This window comes from Sminthopsis crassicaudata, chromosome 3 (assembly GCF_048593235.1).
Source record: "Sminthopsis crassicaudata isolate SCR6 chromosome 3, ASM4859323v1, whole genome shotgun sequence".
NCBI lineage: Eukaryota > Metazoa > Chordata > Mammalia > Dasyuromorphia > Dasyuridae > Sminthopsis > Sminthopsis crassicaudata.
The window spans coordinates 509,883,647-509,905,103 of record NC_133619.1 but is presented as its reverse complement, the minus strand read 5'-3'; the positions used below and the strand labels follow the sequence as shown (position 1 = coordinate 509,905,103).

General features: G+C 41.5%; 1 protein-coding gene across 3 annotated transcripts in view; it reads left to right on the top strand.

The window, feature by feature from the left end:
- Positions 1-21,457, top strand: part of FCHSD2 (FCH and double SH3 domains 2) — a 372,664-nt gene that overhangs the window by 340,624 nt on the left and 10,583 nt on the right. For 2 of the 3 annotated variants that reach the window (XM_074304004.1, XM_074304007.1), the window contains 4 exons: positions 12,173-12,307; positions 17,305-17,388; positions 17,511-17,688; positions 18,952-19,172. In XM_074304004.1, the coding sequence (XP_074160105.1) occupies positions 12,173-12,307; positions 17,305-17,388; positions 17,511-17,688; positions 18,952-19,172 (618 nt within the window). The remainder of the gene's footprint in view (positions 1-12,172; positions 12,308-17,304; positions 17,389-17,510; positions 17,689-18,951; positions 19,173-21,457) is intronic. The other variant, XM_074304006.1, reaches the window with a different exon arrangement.

The window sequence follows — 21,457 nt, the reverse complement described above, 5'->3', positions numbered from 1 at the left end:
TCTCTTTGCTATCCCCCTTCTCTGCTCCCCAGTATTTTGCTTTTGATGACTACCTCCCTCAAACAGTCCTTTAGAGCCTCTTCCTTCTTTTTTACACCTTTCTCCTAATTCTTCAGTTTTCCCTTCTATTAGTCTTTCCCTTTCTTTTCCCCCTTTCCCTCTTACTTCCATATAAGGTGAAACAAGTTTATGATATGAAATATGTCTGATCTTCTCTCTTTATAGCCTTATGATCTCCTCTAAAGGAGCATCTTTGTCTAATCCCCATATAATTCTTTTGCAAATCTCATTGGCATTTTCCTTAGCCAGATGTCTGGTCATTATTTCTGTAGCTGCATTTTCTCCAATAGTTCTTTTGACAGCAGTTTGCAAATGTCCCACAAAATCTGCAAAAGGTTCATTGGGACCTTGCTCTATTTTAGTGAAAGCCTCTCCATGATCTTTCTGTCCAGGGAGGATACCCCAAGTTTTTATTGCAGCCTTAGCAATTTGCTCATATATTGTCATGGTATAATTATTCTGTTCTGAATTTTCTCCATACCAACCTTCACCAGCATAGTGCTCAAAAGTGAATTTTGTGTTAACTCCTATTTACAAATTGCATCTGACTTGGATTTTACATAATTCATGAAACTCCGCAAGCCATAACAAATTTAGTCCAGGTTCTAGGCATGTCCTTGCTATGGATTTCCAATCATTCGGGGTTAGGACTTCATAAGACAAACCATCTAGTAACATTTTAACATAAGCTGATGTAGCCCCATAAAAGGTACAACCTTTTTTTCAAATCTTTAATTTTATTCAAATCTAAAGGTGCTTATCTTCTCCTTTTTTGACCTGCAGAATCAATCTCTTCAATCACAGGATATGCATGTATAAAATCACTTATATCCTGTCCTTCTCTCTTAGCTTTAACCAATGCTTTTTCTAATCTTGTCATAGGCTTAGGCTGCTTCACAGGTGATTCTGTTTGTGTTTCTGCCTCTTCCCCTCCTTCTTCTTGCTGCACCCCTGAAGGATTAATTGAGGGAGGAGATGGGAAATGCTCCTGTTGCTCAGAATTGTACTTAACTTCATTGTTATCTGGTGCATCCTTTTCACCTAGCTTGGTTGACACTTCCCCATTTTGCTCCTTCTTCTCTTCCTTTAGAATAACAATTTTTAAAGCCATTTGGATTAAATTGTAGGTATGAAGTGTATCTTTGGAAATTGAGTCTGGTCTGGAATTGTAGTGTTCACCTATTCATCTAGATCCAATTCTTCTTCCAGAGAAAAACAAGGACATATCACCTTCACAGTTTTTAAAATTTCAGTAATCTCCTCCAAAATTATAATCAATCCTTGGTTTTCCTAACCTTGATGGTGCTCTCTAAACATTTTCCTTGAACAGAAGGCGTTTGCCCCATTTCACTATAAGAGATTGCTGGGTTAGCTCTTAACAAGTTAAGTTCCTTATCTGTCTATTAGAACACTCACTTAATCTTTAACAAAGTTTCCTTGTTACTCACGGTTCTGGGTCAGACAGACTGAGATCTGGATCGGAGGCTTTTCCACTGGAATCAGGATCGTGTCTGTCCCTGTTCAGGCGCCAAATTGCAATGGTCCAGTCTAGCTCCTCTGAAGGGCTCAGAATAAGTCCTTAAATGCGAGGGTCTGGGCTAGCTCCTCTGAAGGGCTCAGAATAAGTCCTTGTCAGGATAAGCAAAAGTCCTTGCCCCACGTTGTGGATGCCAATATGTAACATGCTGTTGACTCCAAAAGCTGCCAATCACTCTCTAGGAAGAGATCTGCTGTGTCAACTCAAATCTCTCGGACAGATTATTCTTCCTGTAGAGAGCTGACTTCCCTTCCTGCAGAGAGCAGCCTCAAGTCTCGTCCAGACAAAACTCACTCTTTCCTCCAGAGCTGCCCTCTTTTATCCTCCCAGAGAATGGGCATGGGATAATGCAAGGGCTTCTGGGGAAAATTACTTCAACCAATGAACTTGCTCCTCCTGAGCATGCAAGCTCTTCCCCAGGAATTCACAAGTAAAACTCTCAGTAAAGGCCAGAACTAGAGAATTGTTAAGTACCGACTTAGCACTTAGTAAGAACCTAATATCTCATTATCTCATTAGCACTTAGTAAGAACCTAACAACAGAAATATAATTTTCAAGAGTTCTTTCCTTTTTACCTTTTTATGCTTCTCTTGAGTTCTGTGTGTGGAGATCAATTTTTTTGTTCAGTTCTGGTCCTTTCATTAGAAATAGATGAAATTCATCTATATCATTGAATGTTCATTTTCTTCCCTGAAAGATATTGCTCATTTTAGCTGGGTAGCTTATCCTTGGCTGTAATCCCAGTTTCTTTGCTTTTTGGAATATCAGATTCCAGGCCCTTCGATTCTTTAAGGTGGAAGCTGCTAGGTCCTGGGAAATCCTAATTGTGATTCTTCAGTATTTAAATTGTTTCTTTCTGACTGCTTGCAACATCTTTTCCTTGGTATGATAGTTCTGAAATTTAGCCACCATATTCCTTGGGGATTTAATTTTGGAGTCTCTTTCAGGAGGTGATCAGTGGATTCTTTCAATGGCTGTTTTACCTTCTGATTCTAAAATGTCAGTTTTCTTTTATGATTTCCTGTAAAATAATGTCTAGGTTCTTTTTTTCATCATGGCTTTAAGGAAGCCCACTAATCCTTAGATTGTCTCTCCTAGATCTATTTTTCAGGTCAGTTGTTTTTCCTATTTTCTTCTATTTTTTCATTTTTTTGTTTCTGTTTGACTGATTCTTGAAGTCTTGTTGAGTCATTCATTTCCATTTCTTCAATTCTAATTTTAGTGTATTATTTTTTTCAGTTACCTTTTTTTAGCTCCTTTTGCAATTGACCAAATTTTTTTGTTCATTGCATTTTTTTCCATTTTTCCCATTCTTTATTGCTCTCATTTCATTTCCCCATTTTTCTTCTCTCTTGTCATCTTCGAAGAAAACCTTTTGAAATGGGGACCAGCTCATGTCTCTCTTTGGGGACAAGCCCATCCCTTGGAAATTCTTGTTATACAGTGTTTACATTTTCTATCTAAATTCACAATAGGATTTAGATGTTAGCAAACTCAAGAGATTATTAGCTTAAACAAAAACTGATTATTAATTCTTCATTTGTCTTTTGTTGGTAACAACTTCATGTTTTATGTTTCTAGAGTTTATATTTACTTATCTTTGGTGCAAGAAAAACTTTGAACTCCCGAATCCCTATTTCTCCAATTCAGAAGGATTTATGTGTGTTATGTACTTATGTGTTTTTCTGGAAAAAAAATTCTCATGTGGATGTCTATTATGTTATTGTAAAAATGGAATTATTCCGCTATGATATGGTAAGTGGCATTTCAGAAACTCAAGTATAGGTGAAGCAAAAAAACAGTAGAATAATGATTTTATCACTTCCCCATTATCACTTTTTCCCCCAAGTTCATTTTTAACAAATTAAAGATAGCTAATTATATAATTACAAGTTTTTCAGTCTTGTGCTTAGCATTATTTTTCTTTTCTTTTTCTTTTTTTTTTTGCTGAGGCCACATTTGAACCCAGATCCTCCTGACTTCAGGGCTGGTGTTCTATCCACTGCACCAACTAGCTGCCCCCTTAGCATTTATTTTGAAAGCTGTTTTACCACAAGGTAGAAATATGCATGTTCACATTTATGTAAAATATTTGCAGTCTAAAGTTTCATAGTTTACACTTTTTAAAAATTACTATGTAAGAAATTAAGAGCCAACAATCCTGAATACACCACACACACACACACACACACACACACACACACACACACACACACACACACTTGTACATCCTCATATATTATTTTTGATAATTATTATTGAACTTTTAATGGAAGGGAGATTTTGAGTAAAAATTGATTTGGGAAGAAAATGTTCCAGGAAGGGCACACAATGGAAGCAAAGACACATATTTACACTGTTTTGAATGAATGCATCTGTGTATAGTGTACAGTATTGGAAAGTGAGAGAGGAAAGGAACTTAGTTACTATATTTTACAAGAAGGCTTTTAAATGTATAGTGAGTGATCAATGGCTTAGTAACTCAAATTAGAGCTTATGTTTTTTTAATCATAATTCTCTATAAATAAATAATCATAGATAAAACTTAGCTGGTCCTTTGGGATTATAAAGTATTTTCACACATATCCCGTTTGATGGAGATAATTACTATCTCCATTTTATAGATAAAAGAAACAAAAGCTCTATGAAGTCCTGACTTGTTGGATATATAATGAAGGAGCTTCCTGTTCAGGGATGGGTTAAAGAAGAGGGCCAGAGGTTGAAGTGAAATCAAAAAACCTAGGTTTGAGCAACTTATATATCTTAGGTGACTGACTTCCCTTCTCTATCTCTCAAGGTTCTCATCCATCAAGTAAAAAGGTTGGACTAGATTCTCAGTTCCTTTGCAGCTTTAAATTCTGTGAGTCCCTTTTAGTAGCCAAGGCCAAGTGAAGACTTAAACCCAGAATTTCTGCGTCCAGATCTAGGATTATTTCCATGACGTCAGACTGCTTTCCAAGTAAATACATATGTGACTCTGTGTGGATCTCTCCACAAGTCCTTTTCTATCACAACTTGAAGTTGTATAGCCTAGCTCTCAGCTGCATTTAGGAGAAGTTACAAACCTGGAATTGAACCAACAATGGCAGTCATTTTTTAAAAGAGAGATGAACTCTAGGAAAACATGACCCAGATACAAATTCTTAGTGTTAAATTTATTGTGAAGAGTGATTCTAATGATTTGGATAAGAGGTCAGATGCATTTAATACCTCAGTCACTGGATTCATTCTCTTCCATGGCCGTAGTCCCCAAAGTCTTTGCTGTCTAATTGGATAGGTTTTTAACTATTCACTGGCCTTTGGCCTCCAGAATAAAATATAAACTCTTTAACCTACCATCCAAGAAGCCTTTTACAGTCTAACTAAGCAATCTAGCCACATTTCACAATGATGTTCTTTCATTCAAGCCAAACTGAATTATTCATTGTTTACTCATCTCATTCTCTTTTCTTCTATCTCTGAGTGAGTCAATCCTCTTTTCTCTAATGCAATCCCTCCTGAAATCTCTTCCTTCAGGGCCCATATCATTTGCCATGTCAACCAGGAATCCTTCCTTGATTCCCTTTTCTTCCCCCCAATTCATTCATAGTCTTCTAGCATACTTTTGTCTGGATCATGTTTTGTGTTCCTGTAACATTCCACCTTGTATCAAACTTACTTGTGTATATGCTATAGAGCATAGGATTTAAAACTGATCCAACCTCAACTTATAAATAAGGACTGAGATCCAGAAAGAGAGCATCTTCTGCCCAGGTCACATAAGCATTAGTGACAGAGTTAGGATCTGAACCCAGACCTTCTGATATCAATCCCCACCCTCTGGCACATCTCTTCTGAGCCTCTTAATTTGTGAACTCCTTGAGATCAGGTTCATATTTGTCAATGAATCCTGAAGCCAACCCAGATGATGTGGAAAAAGTCAATGCTTAATAAATATTTGCTATAATTCAGAGAATCACTCTTGAGGACAACAAGCAAAACCAGAATGATCTGAATTTAGAAAGGTTTAGGAAAGACTTTTTCACTTCTAGACACTCTTTCTGATGACAGATACCAGCCCCTGGACTGCTGATGGAGCTCTTTCAACAACAGAGGCAGTGTAGTGAGAGAACATCTCTCCCAATCTTCTCCTTTCACAGATGAAGAAACTTGCACTAACTCCTATTTATTATGGTTTAAAGCAGGGATATCAAACTTGCAACCAGCAAAATTTTTTTCCCAAGTGCAACTCAAACCAGATAAAAATTGGGAAATGTGTGACAACAAAATTAATACAGTACAATGTAGATAATATTAATTTGATATTTTCTAAAATCAATATAGTGCATATAGAGATCTATTTCTATATGAATTGTTTGTTTTGCTGAGGCAATTGAGGTTAAGTGACTTGCCCAGGGTCACACAGCCAGGAAGTGTTAGGTGTCTGAGATCAGATTTAAACTCAATTCCTCCTGACTTCAGGGCTGATGCTCTATTCACTATGCCACCTAAAGCTTAATAGCTTTTCTCTGGTGAAGTAATATGAGTATTTATCTCCATTCTACTGCTGAGTAAGGCTCACTGGTGAGTATATCTAAGGTCATACAACTAATAAGAGACATCCAATCAAGATTTTGGGAATAATAAAATCTTAGATTTGGAAGACTTCAGTATTATTCAGTTCTTTGCTGAAGCATGGATCTTCTCTGCAACTTGCTTCACAAGTAGTCATGCAGATTCTGTTTGAAGCTCACTCTTGTAGAGAAATATGCTATTCATAACTATAGCATCCAGGCACCAGGTATGAAGTTCCTTCTGTGGGAAAGTAAGAGAGCCAGGATTTGAACACAGATCTTCTGACTCTTAACATTCTCTGCCTACACCATGTCTGGCTCTATTATTTTTCTTCTCATTTCTTTTGTTTTCATGTTATAGTCTAATTATAGTTTAATTACTTCCAGACCTTTTCAAGTGCTATGATGTGGCTGCCTGACATCGGGATTCTCACGACTCCCTGATATTTTCCCATTATCACCATCATTCATTAACTTGAGGGGAGGCTGATGCAATTTTGTTCTGGTCAACTGTGAAATGAGCTCGTGGAGGAGAGACTTCATGAGAGAACTACTCCTTGGATTGAAGATTCCCAGATTCCTTCCCTACTTCACTGTCCACTGGTAATAACAGCACCCCACAGCTGTCGTCTGTGTAAATGGAAGACATTCACAGAGGTCATCCGCCACCCACCTGAGGCCCAGACAGGTAGCATGATGTGAACAAAGGACTATTAGAGTGAGCTCAAGAGATCCGAGCCTGTCAAGGCTGTTGTGGAGAATGTATTTTGTAAACCTGAAAGCACTGGAGAAACAAAAGATAATGTTATTAGCCACCAAGGGCTCAAAGAATATGATAATGTTATAGTAGCTGTCAAGAGACATGACTTGTGAGAAGCTGTGAGAAGAAGGGATAGGAGCCATAGTTCTTGAAGAGAAAATTCTAGTTCACAGGATCAGAGAGGACAAGAAAGTGATTTTTAGAGATCAACATGTGAAAAGCAGCAAGATTAGGCAAAGTCCCAGTGTAAGAGGAGGCATGAGGAAGAAGAAATGTCCCCAACATACAGCACCTTGGCAGTCTGGATCAAGAGTTTTCCTGAATGGGAGCTCATGCACATATGTGGGCATGCACACACATGCCCAGCCCCAGCCCACCTTGAGCTCCAGTGGCCTACACTGTACCATGGCCATCCCTTCTATGAGAAGCAGAAAATTTCCTCCAGCCAGACAAATGACAACCACAGAAGAAGCAAACCATGTTTCATACCAGAAATGAAATGTTGTTGCCAAAATGAAATGTTCTTCCTGGTAGAATTGAGGCCTCAGGCCAGAGGACAGGGCAAACAAGGGAAAATTCCACAGATATTTTTGGAAACTAGTATTTTTTTTCAGCCTGCCAACATCAGTTTTCAGTGGGTTTTATAAAAGATCTAGATGGAGTCTTCAATGTCATCTCCACTGACAATCATGCATATATATAACATGCTGAACAATTCAAGGAATATGGGATAACACACAAGAGAGTTAGTTTTAATTAATTTTCAGGGATAGGTTCCAACAGAACATAAATCCTGTGTGACAGGGTGACTTTGGAGCCACAAAACAGCCCATGTTACAGAATCCAAACGAGACTGCTTAGAAAATAGAATGTCAAAAATGGGAAGAACCTTTATCTACTCTGTCAGATTCCACAAAGAAGGAAACTGAGCCCCAACAAAGGAATAGCTTTGCTCATCTGTCTTGTAAGTGGAAGAGCCAAACCTCAGATTCAGCTGCTGTCACTGCAGGTTTGCCTACACGCCTGCACAGTAGATCCACTTACTCATCAGGTCACAGGAATGAGAAGTTGGCATGACGAGGATTTGAGATAGGTCTTCTGATTTTAAAAGGTCTATCTATACTTCACCATACTTTCCCTTATTCATCTCTGGGAAGTGGTGCTACTCTTCACTGGAAAGAAATTGAGAGAATCACAGAACTGAAGCTGTAGAGCTCTGGGTTATAAAGTAATTGCCATTTGAGAACTACTCAGTATCACTACTAATGCACATATGATGCCAGTTTCTTTAAGTTCATAGACTAAGGGAGGAAATAGGGCATGTACATAAATAACTACGATGCACATAAGAATGGAAAGATTAAGAAAAGTTCAGCATAATATGAAGGTTCACAAGCTGAAAAGATTACTTCTAACTAGGTCATCAGGGAAGCTTCTACTAAGGAGATGACATTGGAACCAGGTCTTGAAGGACAGGGAGGATTTTAGCAAGTTATGTTGAGGCGATAGACCATTTCAAGTAAAAGAGGCAAGAGCTTCCTCGGCTAAGGCAGGCAAGCAGAAAGGTTTTGAGGGGGTAGGGAAGTGGTGCAGGATTGGGAAGGCATACATTTAGGCAAAATTTTGTGGCATGGGAGTTTCTTTTCTGAATATATTACCCTTCCCCTAGCCAGGGAGCCTTCTCTTCAGATAAAAATTTTAAAAGGAAAAAAATCACTAGAACTGTCGTGGATAGCATCTGACCATATAGAGTATTGCACACCACCCCATCTCTAAAATGAAGGGAGAAAAAGGCATCTTTTTTATTCTTCTCCAGAGCCAAGCTTATCCTTATGTTTCTTTTAAAAATTGTTTTTTGTATTTACATTATCATAGTCACACATCTTATTCTCCTGATTCTGTTTACTTCACTTTGTCATTTCATTAGTCTCCCTGTGCATCTACTTTATTTCCGTTTCTTGCTTCTACAAAAGGTAATAGAATCTGTGTGTCTGTCTCTCTGTCTTTTACTTCCATATGCCTAGGAGTAGAATTTCTTACACAATGGATATCAGCATTTAGTCATCTTTTTAAAAATCACAATTCTGTAATAATTCTTTAAGGGAATTTCATCTTACCATAAGAAAAATCATTTTAGCATCTGCCCAAAAGTCATATCTTCCAACTCTCAATTTAGTGAAATTCTATCCCTGAGTCTCCAAGCAAGAAGCTGAATATTGTTTGCTGGGGATGTTTTGGAGAGGATGACTGCTTGCCTGGGATAGATTGGATTAGATTGTCCTCTAAGCCCTCTTCTGAACCATATTCTTTGAGTAATAGGAAATTAAAATAAAAAGTAGGATTGGAAAGCAAATTATACAAGGTCTTGGATGTCTGCCTGAAATTTGGGGACTTTTATTGTCAGACACAGTGTAGGAGCTCCAAGAGATGAGTTCTTCATCCATAAAATGAGGATGGCAATACTTGAACTATCTACTTCACAGTATGGGAGGAGGAAGAAAAAATACTTTGAAAACCTAGAAGACTAAGACTAAAATTTCTTAGACTTAGTCCTAGAAGAGGAGGTTGGGGAACAGTCATCCAATAAATATTAAACACCTTCTAGACAACAGCCACTGAGTTTACAAAGATACAAAGAGAGGCAAAAGATAGCCATCATCTCCAAGGAAATCACAGTCATCATGCAAAGAATTATGTATAGCCAAACTGTATACAAAATAAGTTGGAAATAATCACAGAGAGAAGACAGAATCAAGAGGAATCAGGAAGTACTTCTTGTAGAAGCTGGGGTTTGAGCTAGGACTTGTGGGAAGACAGAAGAACATTCCAAGCATGGGACATGGCCAGAGAAAATGCTAAGAGTCAGGAGATGGAATGTCCTTTATGAGGAACAGCAAAGAGGTCCATGTCCCAGAATAGAGGACTATCCTGGGGTGATGGAAAGGGGAAGAAGGTGTGAGAAGACTAGAAAAGTTGGGGTGGGGCAGAGGACACAGACTTCATTTAGCTTTGAATACCAAACAGAATTTTACATTTGAGCCTAGAGGGGATAGGGAGCACTTGAATTTATTTAGCAGGCAGAGATGATGGAAGAAGAGGTGTTCAGCCCTGTGCTTGAGGAAGAGCACTTTAACAGCTGAGCAAAAAATGGACTAGAGTGCAGAGAGATTTGGGTCAGGGTAACCCACCAGCAGGCCACGGCAATATTCTAGGCACGGAGTGGTAGGGGCCTGGATCAAGGTGGTGACAATGTCAGAGAAAAGAAAATTCAAATTGATCCCCTTCAGGGATCATCGGTTTTGTGGAGAACTCATATATCCTCTGAAAAGATAATACCCTCATGATTGTTGGCACTTAAGACAGAAGACTTTGCAGATTAAGCCATTGACCCTGTTGAAGATCACAGTGTTACAGAACGTAACACAAAAGTTCCCGAGTGCGAGTGCAGCATTCCTGCACATCCCCACATTAAAGTAATCTCATTGTGTTGACCAGTCGTGAGAACTGAGGGCACTGGCCTGATGACATAAAGTCAGGGGAGCCTTCATGCACCAGTATCCCTTTCTGTCACAGTAGGGCATGATCAGAAATATCTTGCAATATAAAAATCCCAGATCTGAAGTGTGAATTGACAACAGGTAAAGATAGGGCCAGTGCTGAAAGACTGCTGTGATTTAGTACACTGAGCAACAGTACCAACTTCAACTTGACAAGAGAAGCTGCAAGAAGAAAATGAACCAGAAAATAGAGGGCAAAATGAATGTTTACTTCCTTCTGGAGGATCTGGCAGGAAATAAGTCTTTACAGATGTTTCTTCTCTAGAAGGTGACCTAAAAGTATCTATCAGATGGGTTCTGGAGCTCAGTGACCTGAAGATGGAGACCATGGGGCTGGCCACGGGAGGACCAATAGCCACATGAGCAGGCTCAAGCCCAGAGTTTCCTGGTTATTTGTTGATACTGTAATTATTGTAAAGGATACAGCATAGATAATCATTAGAGTCTTTCTCTTTGTTGGGAGGAAACACACACTGATTCTATCTTAGAAGTTTTGTATTTGCCTGTAAATATGGAAATGAACTCTCATGTTGTATTTTCCTTTTTTAAGTTTTCCCTCCTTTAGACATAAGGAAAATATCTTGCTTTCTGTAAGGGATCAAAGTGGACAAAGATGTTTTCAGAAGAAATGACAGAGACAGGGTTAGGCATTGGTATTGTCTAGCGATTCACTCTAGTTTTCAAATAATTGTAAGCCTTCCTTGAAAAGAGTATCCCTCTTTTCAAGGAAGGCTTACAATTATTTGAAAACCAGAGATCCAGGGATCATGCAGAACAAGAGGTTACCAATAAAATTGTTGCTTTCAAACAAACAAACAGCAACAAAAATCTAAATAAAAATAAACCTAACAGCAAAGAATAGAGCCCCTGTTCAAAAAAGAAGTTTGGGGTTTAAGAACATAGAGCTTGAAAAGGCATGTGATTGCTGCTTTCTAGACTCAGGATGCTGTTTAGGAATAAGAGAGATGGCTCAGGAGAAAGGATAAAGAACCTGAGTTAAGCTTCATCTCTCATACACACTAGCTGTGTGACTCTCTAGGATAAAGGGGATCCTCTCCCTTCAGAGTCCTGGAGGCAGCTTCTAGCCCTATGCTGCTTGACACATCTTGTAGTGCTCAGAGTTAACACTGGTGAAGCATTCTGAGGTTTACATTTATGTTTTCTCCTTGGATCCTCAGAGCTTCCTGAGGTTAAATAGTGTGTTGTTTTCCCCTCACTTTACAGGTGAGAAAGCTAAGCCTCGAAGAATGCATTGACTTGGTCAGGGTCATGGACCTAATGAGTAACAGAGCAAGCAGTAAAAGCCCAGGGCTTCCTTACCCCTGCCATGGTCCTCTGTTGCTTCCCAAATGAGCAAACCCAGAGGTTCCTGACCCTTTCTGGGTTGGGCTTCCTTGTCTGTGTGAACCTCCATATCAAGATTCGGATAGGGAGGAGGAGTGGCAAGGAGAGAAACCATGCAGCAGCCAGCCCTAAAGAATGTGGCAGCAAAGCCCTTGGGAGTGGAAAGTATTCAAGAGAAAGTTCAGTGACTCTCTAACTCATTAAGAACAAGCTGGAATCAAACTATTTACCCTATACCACCTTCTCCCCCAGATCAGTGAATCGAGACCACAATTCCTTATTCATTACCAAACTTTCCCTTTCTTTCAAACAGTTCTATGAAATAAGAAAGCAAACTTTTTTTCTTGTTTTTTTCCCTAGCTTAATGTGGATGCAGAAAGAGAAGAAGGTGAAGAATTTGAGGACAATATGGATGTGTTTGATGATAGCAGTTCCAGTCCATCGGGTACCTTACGAAACTATCCACTAACCTGCAAAGTTGTCTATTCATACAAGGTTTGTACTTTTTACAAATACATGAGGTTGTGTAAAAGTGGGCACTTAGCGCTATGTCTCCATGTGACATCTTGAATGTTACATACTGCCCAATTAGTGCTGAGGCACCCATGTCTGTGGTGCGTCAGGAATCACCAAGTCTCAGAGCCTGCTGAACCTTATGTGGTATTTCTTAAAATCTGGTCCCTTCTGGATGAATCCCTTCTTTGGCATCCACAATACATGTTCTTCACTTTTCCTGGAAGATCTGCAGTGATGGGGAACTTACTTCCAATTTCTAGGAAGTGTTTTTTTTTTAGTTAAATAAAGTCTTCCCTCTATGACCAAACAAAAGAAGACTAATCCCATGCCCTTTTGTATTTTTGAAGATAGTGAAAATGTCTTTCTTGAGCCTTCTACTCTCTGGGCTAAACATTCTTTTGGTTCCTTGTACTGATTCTCAGATTTCTCATTCTAGGCACTCTTTTCCAGACTCACTCCAGTGTTTTGTTTTGGTTTTTTTTTTTTCTAAAATGTGTTGTTCCAATCTATTTATTCAACCTTATTTGGTTTGACAAGGACAGATGTCTACTGGACCTAGAACTATAGCACCATAGATTGTCAGAAGATGTAGGACCTTAAATGTAATTCAATTCATGAATTCTTTATTAAACATCTTTTATATATAAGGAATCCTCATTAGCATTTGGGATACTGAGACAGAAAGAATAGTCCCTACCTCAGGCAGATTGCATTCCACTTTGGAGATCCAATAGATACACAGATCAGTAAATAGAATATTACTTGAACAGGGTGAGAGCACTAGTAATCAAGGAATAAGAAAAGGTTTTCTGAAAGAGGCAACATCTGAAAGGACCCTGGACACCCAGCTAGGAATTTTGGGAGACAGAGGGGAGGAGGAGAAGTATGTGTCAGACATGGACAAAGGCACTGTGATGGGCACAATCATGTGAAGTTGGAGGAAGTGCAAAGAACATGGCATATCTGCAGTCTGGCATTCCTGAAAAAGAGTAATATAAACATCTATAAGGGCCATCTGGAGCCTTTATTTTAAGCTTGCCACTGAGTAGGTCTCTTATCCTCCTAGCAGTAGGGAGCTACCCGAGCTAAAGTAGGACTGAGACATGATCAGACCTATATTTAAGAAGATTATTTTGGCACCCTGAGGAGAAGCTGGATGTAATGTAGTCCAGTCCCTTCTTACAGAGGAGATAAAGGCCCAGAAAAAGGAAGGGGTTTGTCTGAGGTCACACAGCATGTGAAGGACCAAGCCTGGGCAGAACTTGGGTTTTCCTTGAGCTTTCCCCACTCTGCCTTACTCTCCCACCTTGGCAGATTTTAACCACTCTTAGTTAGAAAAGAGCTTATGTTTAGAGATGGATTTATGATTTGCAAAGCATTAATATACCTCTTCTCATTTACTTCTCCCATTAATCCTGAGAGCGATGACATCGTCAGCATTTTGCAAATGAGATTCCAAGAGGGATGACTTTGCTAGGATCTCTTGGCTAGTAAATGTCTGAGACAGAATTTGGTTAGGGTTTTTCTGATTCCAAGCTCACTCTTTTATCCACTACACCATAACGCCTTCCAAAATTCCTCATTCTAGAGGCTAGGTGCTGGTTTTCATTTGGAAGGACTGATGATTTTGATGGTGTAGGGAACATCTAATGAAGCACCTCCAATTGCCACTGCAGGTCAGAAAACACTGTAATACTGTTAGAGAGGCTCAGGCACCTGAGGTATCTCAGGGTTGTAGAACCAGGGTGCGCAGTGGAGACACTGGAACCCAGCTCTTCCTGAATCCTGTGGCCAGCTCTGTCTGCTGCTTTGTTGTACAGGCCCAGAATTTGACTGTCCCAAAACAACACTAATTGTTTAATACTAATTAATAGTTAATACTAATAACTATTATGCAGAAAGCCTCAAACTCTTATTTCCATTAACTGTCTGTCCAGAGAGAATGTTAGGCCCAGGCAAGGTCCTCACTCAGCAGCCAGTCCAAGTCACCCCTGGCCAAGATCTCCCCCATCCCTGTCGAGTGTTGCTTGTGCCATCAAGAGCGAGCCCGGTGCCTCACTTCGGTCTCGTCCACATCTCAGTGACCCCTTTTCTTTTGGAAGGGGTTGGCTCTGGGCAGAAATTCTGGAATGGTTTGCCATCTACTTCTCCATCTCATTTTACTGAGGAACTGAGGCCTATAGGGTTAAGTGACTAGTCTAGGGCCACACTGCTAGAAAGGTCTGAGGCTTGCAGGTGGGCCTCCCCTGCGCCCCTCATGCTGAGGCAGCCCCAAAACAGAAACTCAGGAAAGACCAATCTCTTTGTATAGCTGAAATTGAAATTCTTTCCCCTGATGCAACTTTGCAAGGCCAAGGAGAAGGTACTAGTCCCTCCTGACGCCAGCCTCTCGTTTGTTTGGTGGCAGCCACACTGTTTGCCTTGAGTGTTCACTTCCTTCCGGTTCAGCATCTTTAGCTCATTCAGCCAGCCCCAGGAGATCAGCCTCTGACTCCCAGCTCTGACCCTGCACAGGACTCAGAGCAGGTCCTTCAGGCACCTACAAAGGGAGGGGTAAAAGTTGCTGTGCTGCTGCTCCACAGGGGGATTTGTGAGACCTCTAAGGTGCCTTGGAGCACTGCAGAAGGGGGGAGCATTAGGTCTCACTTCCCCCGCCTAGATGCTGATTCTTCATGCCTCTCCTGTGTGGGGCTCACAGCATCTGGGGGATGGGGGTGCTGTAGTTTTCTTTCAGGAAGTTTGAGGGGAGAAGAGGATCTCAAAAAGCCAGTATTAGAAAGGATCACCCTTTACTATTTGGGGCTCTAAGACAGGATCCTTTTGAAAGCTCCAGCTGTCAACTTTTGTCCCCTCTCACCACCTCAGTCCTGGAAGGCAGGCAGTGCATAGTGGGGTTTTTTTCAGCTAGAAGAAACCCCTCACCTGGCCACTGGAGGCAAGACACAAGATAGTAAGGGGCTGAGCCACAGTTGGAGCTGAGGTCCTCTCCAAATGAATGCCCTTCTGACTGTCCCAGGCATTGCTTTGCTTCATCACTCAGAGTGGAAGCAATGTGGTATGTTCTTTGCACCTCACTTTGTCTTAGCAGAGGATTCATGTAACATTAAATACTGCCCAGAAGCACAGGCAAGCATGTCCTCATCCTTTCTTCTAGCATGTCTCCTTCCTAACCCATTCTAGTTCTTCTTAAAATAGCCTGTGAGTAAAATTATCTCGTAAAAGTAGTTTTCATCCAATCAGTGCTTCAGGTTGGGCTTGGGTGTCTTTAAGATCGAGCTTCTGGACAAACATGCAGTTCTTAGATAACGGACAAATTGATTATCTATTGCCTTTGATCTCCTTCCCATTGAAAAATTTCTAAGCTGGCTCCAGATTTTAATATCTTTGATGAAAGAAATAGTACCTGAGCATTTATAACCTACGCCCTTTGTGTGCAGTTCCACTGTCCCCACCATCACCCAGGACATGATTCAGTTCAGATTCAATTCAAATGTTGAGACAGAAACAGATGGAGACATATTCCTTGCCCCCAGTGACCTCACAGTATGCTACATATCCATGTACATGTAACCCCCATCTCATAGAAGGCTCCATAAGAACATGAGTTGTTGTCACAAGTGCATCAGGGAAGGACAAAAGGGGGATAATCTGGGGAAATCAAGGCAGGCTTCCTGCAGAAGGCAGCATCTGAGCTGGGCTCAAATCCAGTGGGGGGCGGTGAAGAGCTCTTGCCAGCTCTGCAGCTGACCTGAGTGGAGAAGCCCCACGGAGGGGCTTTGTGGCTGGCGATGCTGAAGGACCCCCAGAGTTTCTTGGAACTAGAATAGCCTTATGCTTGAAGCCAACTGCCCTTTTCTTCTTTTGTTCCCTTATTAAAATAGCCTATTAGTGTCCTGGAAGGCAGCACGGTCTAATGGAAAGGGCACAAAATGAAAAGTCAGGCAGCCAGGGCTGGCACGCTGCCTCTGCCAAGGTCATTAGCTGCGCAGCATCTGTGAAGGAGGGGGTTGGGCTGGAGGGGCTCTGGGGGCCTGGGGGCAGGGACGGGCCATGGTTCCGCCACTCTTCAGACTCTCCCCTGCACATGGATGCAGCTACTCCCCCTCCCATTCAGAGGAGCAAGGGGAGGAGGGAATTTAGCCACTGATGAGGGGAAAGTTTTCCCCTCAGTGCAAAGCTGCCAGGAATTTATGAGTTGTTGCCTCCTGTGTATTGAGGTAAGTGACGTTTAAAAAGTCTGCCTGGATCAAGTTTCTATTTCCATAATTGGGCAAACCTGTCATAACACTGTTTTTTCCTGTACGTGGATCTGTGACCAAGTTGAGAGGGCACCCCACAAATACTGCTCCCTACAGAGCCCCTGTGGCCAGGCCGAGGGGGGCCCATAAAGACCAGCCCCGGCTACCGTGCCTCACAGCCCCCTCCACCGCTCTTCCGTCTCGTGGACTACTCTGCAGTCGATGACCCTCAGATCGGGGCCTTGTCTGAACCATCTTCACCCTGGAGCATATCACGCCACGTTTGCATGCCAGCCCCATCGTGCTCTGCATCGTCACATTGCCGTTCTTTGTTCCGTTACCTCCATGGTCCTGAGAAGCCATGCATTCATTTTTACATTCACTTCCTCTTGTTCACAAATGTGAATTCATTCCAGAATCCCAGGAGAGGGCTGGGATGTCAGCCCTGTTGTGCAGACGAGGAAGCCGGTTCATAGAGACCTTGAGGAACTTGCTCACGTCCAGAGCAAAGCTCCCACTAAGGCCTCCGGTCTCCCATAGTGCCTCAGGAATGACCCACCCCACCACTTGTTTTCATTACAGTTTCACTTCATAAACCCTTAGAGCATTGAAGTTTTTGTACTTGAATTCTTTTCCAAAATCATTTTGCTCTGGCTTTTTTTTTCTTTTTGATGACCAGCCTACATCTGCTCTTTATCTAACCTTTTTAATTTTGTCCATGACCATCCTCCATTGCAGGCATCTCAGCCAGACGAGCTGACGATTGAGGAGCATGAGGTGTTAGAAGTGATTGAAGATGGAGATATGGAAGACTGGGTAAAGGTAGATTCCTTTGCTCATATAACCCTTTCTCGTGGCATTTTGAGGAGTTTGTTTGGGTTCTCACGAGGCCCCTGGCCTTCCTGTCTGTGAATGCGCCGCCCTCTTGTCCCTCTCTTCCACAGGCCCGAAACAAAGCTGGCCAGGTGGGTTATGTGCCCGAGAAGTACCTGCAGTTCCCTACATCCAATAGCCTCCTGAGCATGCTGCAGTCCCTCGCCGCGCTAGACAACCGCTCTCACACGTCAAGCAATTCTACTGAGGCAGAACTTGTTTCCGGGAGCCTCAACGGAGATTCCAGTGGTAATAACTGATAGAACTCAGCAGGTCACGCTAGCAGCAGAAGTGTAGGATAGACATGCAACTGTAGGGCCGAACACAGGACTAGGAGTGATTGAGGTGCAAGTTTGGGGTGAGTCATGGTCCTGTGCTGAAGGGGCGTCGCACATGTGCCACATGAGGCCTGAGGAAAAAGGTGGTCCTGGACCAGAGGCTCAAGAAGGTTCTGCAGATGGGATGGCACTTCTTTCGAAAGATGATCTAAACAGAGGGGAGGGAACTCCTGCGGCGTTACAGATGCAAAAGAGTCCATTTAGAGTTCTGTTTAGATGGCAGAGAACCAGTGAAGGAAATGCCTGCCTGGGACTGGGTAGTATGGGAGTACAGAGATAAACCTGTGGCAGGTTCTGCCCTCAGGAAGCTAGGGAGAAAAGCACAGGGATGCGAACAAAGCACTTCCTCCATCACATTGTTCATTGGCTCCTAAAACACACATCAGATAAATGAGCTCTGTAGGTGGCATTTGGTCCATAGTCGTGGCGTCATCAGACATCACCTTATAATGCAGGCTGATGCCCGATGAATTAGTGCCTCAGGACTCAGCAGTTACTTTATATTTCTCTTGGTCAATTCAAGAAGGTTCAAGAAGGGTAGGGCAAGGTTTGGCCAAAATGAGTTAGTAACATTATTGTAATATGACATTGATGCAGTTGTGTCATCCAGAGTCTCCCTTTAGGCTTCAGGAGAAGTATGGCACAAAATGTTGGGAAGGATTTGAGGGAGGGGTCAGTCATTTAGTTAGCAGTTTATTAAATTACCATGTGCATATGCTCTGCATTGATTAAAGTAGTGTAGGAATTGTTCAATATTCTGGTTCAAAGAAGAGAAATCATTTACCCTGGAAAAGAGAAGAGTTAGAGGGAGCATGCTTGATTTCTTCAGGTATTAAAAGGAGAGTTTGTTCTGACTGGTTACAAAGGGTAGGACAAGGATCAATTTAGTTTGTTCATTTATTCAATGATATTTAACAAATATTTATTAGATACTGGAGCTAGAGGTAGAGAGTAGGAAGCAAACACATTCTCTGCCTTCATGAAACTTAGTCCATTACAACACACAAGACTTGACCAGCATTGTTTTGGTAAATCCAAAAATGTCTTTTGTCCTTTGGTAAGAGTGGTGTCAGTGATTGGTTAGTGGTCTTATAGGCATCTGGGAAGGGGGGAAGGGGCCAGGAGCTCAGCTGGCAATGGCTTCAGCTACGATTTTCTGTTTTTTGTCCTACAGTCTGTTTTGTTAAAGCACTTTATGACTATGAAGGTCAGACAGATGATGAACTATCCTTTCCTGAAGGAGCAATCATTCGCATCTTGAACAAGGAGAACCAAGACGATGATGGTTTCTGGGAAGGGGAATTCAATGGACGCATTGGCGTTTTCCCATCGGTGCTAGTGGAAGAACTTTCAGCCTCAGAAAATGGTGATACTCCATGGGTGAGAGAGATTCAGGTGAGTGGAAAGAGAGGGGCAGGGAAGAAGTTCATCAATAATGGCTCAAAGTAGTTCCATACATCTTGTGCAAATGTAATCTTCCCAACAATGCTGAGAAAACTAGTAATACCATTCACCATGATTTGTCAAAGGTCTCACAGCATAGCAAGTCCTGCCAGAATTTGAACCCAAGATTTACTCTAGTGTCCTCATCATATAGGTCAGCCATTTATTAAAACAGAAATACACAAACAGTATCTGAGATGCTCCATTATCTGATGCTTACTTACTGACTACTCATTGAAAATGATTCTTCACTTCAACTTTGGGCATTTTCTCTGGCTGGCCCCCATGCCTGGGAGTGATCTCCCTCCTCCACTCCCTCTATTGACCTCTCTGACTTCTTTTTAAGTCCCAATTAGAACTCCACCTCCTTCAGAAAGCCTTCCCCAATCCCTCTCATATTCTTCATTTTCCTTCTTTTAGTTATTTCCTATTTTACCCAGTACTTAGCTTACTTTGCACCAGTTTGTTTGTAGTCTAATGGGCAGATAACACGCAGTCTCCTTTAGGGCAAGGCCCATCTTCTGCCTCTTTTGATATCCTCAACTCCTAGCACAGTACCTGGCCCATAGTAAACATTTAAGGAATGTTGATTAATTGATTCTGTATGCAGTCATGTGCTGGGTGCAAGAGATAAAAATAATGCAAACCCTAAAAAACCTACACTGGAAATGTGCCCAAAGCATCTGTGGAATACCCATGTTAATTTTCTGTTCTGTAGCACTCCGCAAGAATAATCTCTGCTTCATGCCTGCAAGTGCCATGAGGGCAGGCTTCCGAGGAAAGATCTTTCCCACCTCAGTCTTAGTGCTATCCAAGTCCCAGGAACAGTGCTTAAGGAAAAAACAAAGTAAAGATGCTGGTAATCCTTGAAAGCCCTGGCGAGTTGTGGTCATAGCTACCTCATCTTTGTGCATCTGCTGTCTGCCCCTTTACCAGATAAGGAAGCTATCCTCAGGAGGAGCTCAGTGCAAAAGGAATATGTGCATCCCATAAAGCAGAAAGGACTCAGTGAAAAACTTGAGTCTTTTCACATCAAGTAGTGGCCAAGAGAAAGAGCAGCGGATTTCAAACAAGTGGATCTGTCTCCTATGCCAGTTACACCAGCTGTTCTCAACAACTTTGGACCTCGGAATTTGAGGAGGCTATGAGGAATCATCTGGTGCAGGGGTGGTCAGCTTAAATTAAAAGATCCCTCCAGGCTACATACTGACTTAGAGAACCACAAACTCACATTATCTGTGTTGGAGCATTCTTAATTTATTTTGTTAGATATTTCCCAGTTACATTTTAATCTGATTCCTTGAGTTGATGCTTCTAATCTACTCCAGCCTACTACTCTCCAGATGCTTAAGTGTTCTTCCAACCTGTGCCTGAAAACTCCTAGTCTCTGGATAAGCCTCTAGCTCATTAGACCAGACTCCACTTTTGTATGGTTCTAATTATCAGGAAGTTTTTCTGAACATCCAACTGAAATTTTTCTCTCTTCAGCATCTCCCCATTACTCCTAATTGTGCCCTCTAGGCAGAGCAAATCCCATGCCTTCAGATCCTTACAAACAGCCATCACATCCAACCCTCACAAGGATTCTCTTCTGCAAGCTAAATGTCCCCATTTTCTTCAGCCAATCTCATCATGACATCAAGGCCCTCCACCATCTAGCCACCATCCCCTTTGGATTCTCTCTAGATTATCAGCATCCTTTCCAAAATGTGGGGCCAAGAAATGAGTATAGTGCTATTGATATACTCTGACTTAAAAAAGAGCATGAAAGGATTCTCACGTCCTCATTTTGAACACTTTCTCTTAAAACAACCTAAAATCACATAATCTTTAGGGTCATATTGTATTGTAGACTTATAATGGCCCACTAGAACCTCCAGACCTTTTTAAGATGAACTGCTGCTTAGCTGTTCTTCTACCATCTTTTCTCTGAAGTTAATTCTTTGATGTCATGTCTGAGATTTGTCATTCATCCCTAATATATTTTATCTTAATTGATTTGTTCCATTATTGTTGAGATCTAATTTAATACTGACTCTCATCTAGTGTATTAATTATCTCTCCCAGGTTTGCTTCTATCTCTGCCTTTCTTCAAGTCATTGATGAAAGTGTCCAACACCACATGAGGAAAGATCCCTTGAGTAGCCCATTAGAGACCTTATTCTTCATTGTCCATATCCCATTATGACTACCCTTTAATTCTACTTCTTCACCCAGTTCTATTCCCACTTAACAGC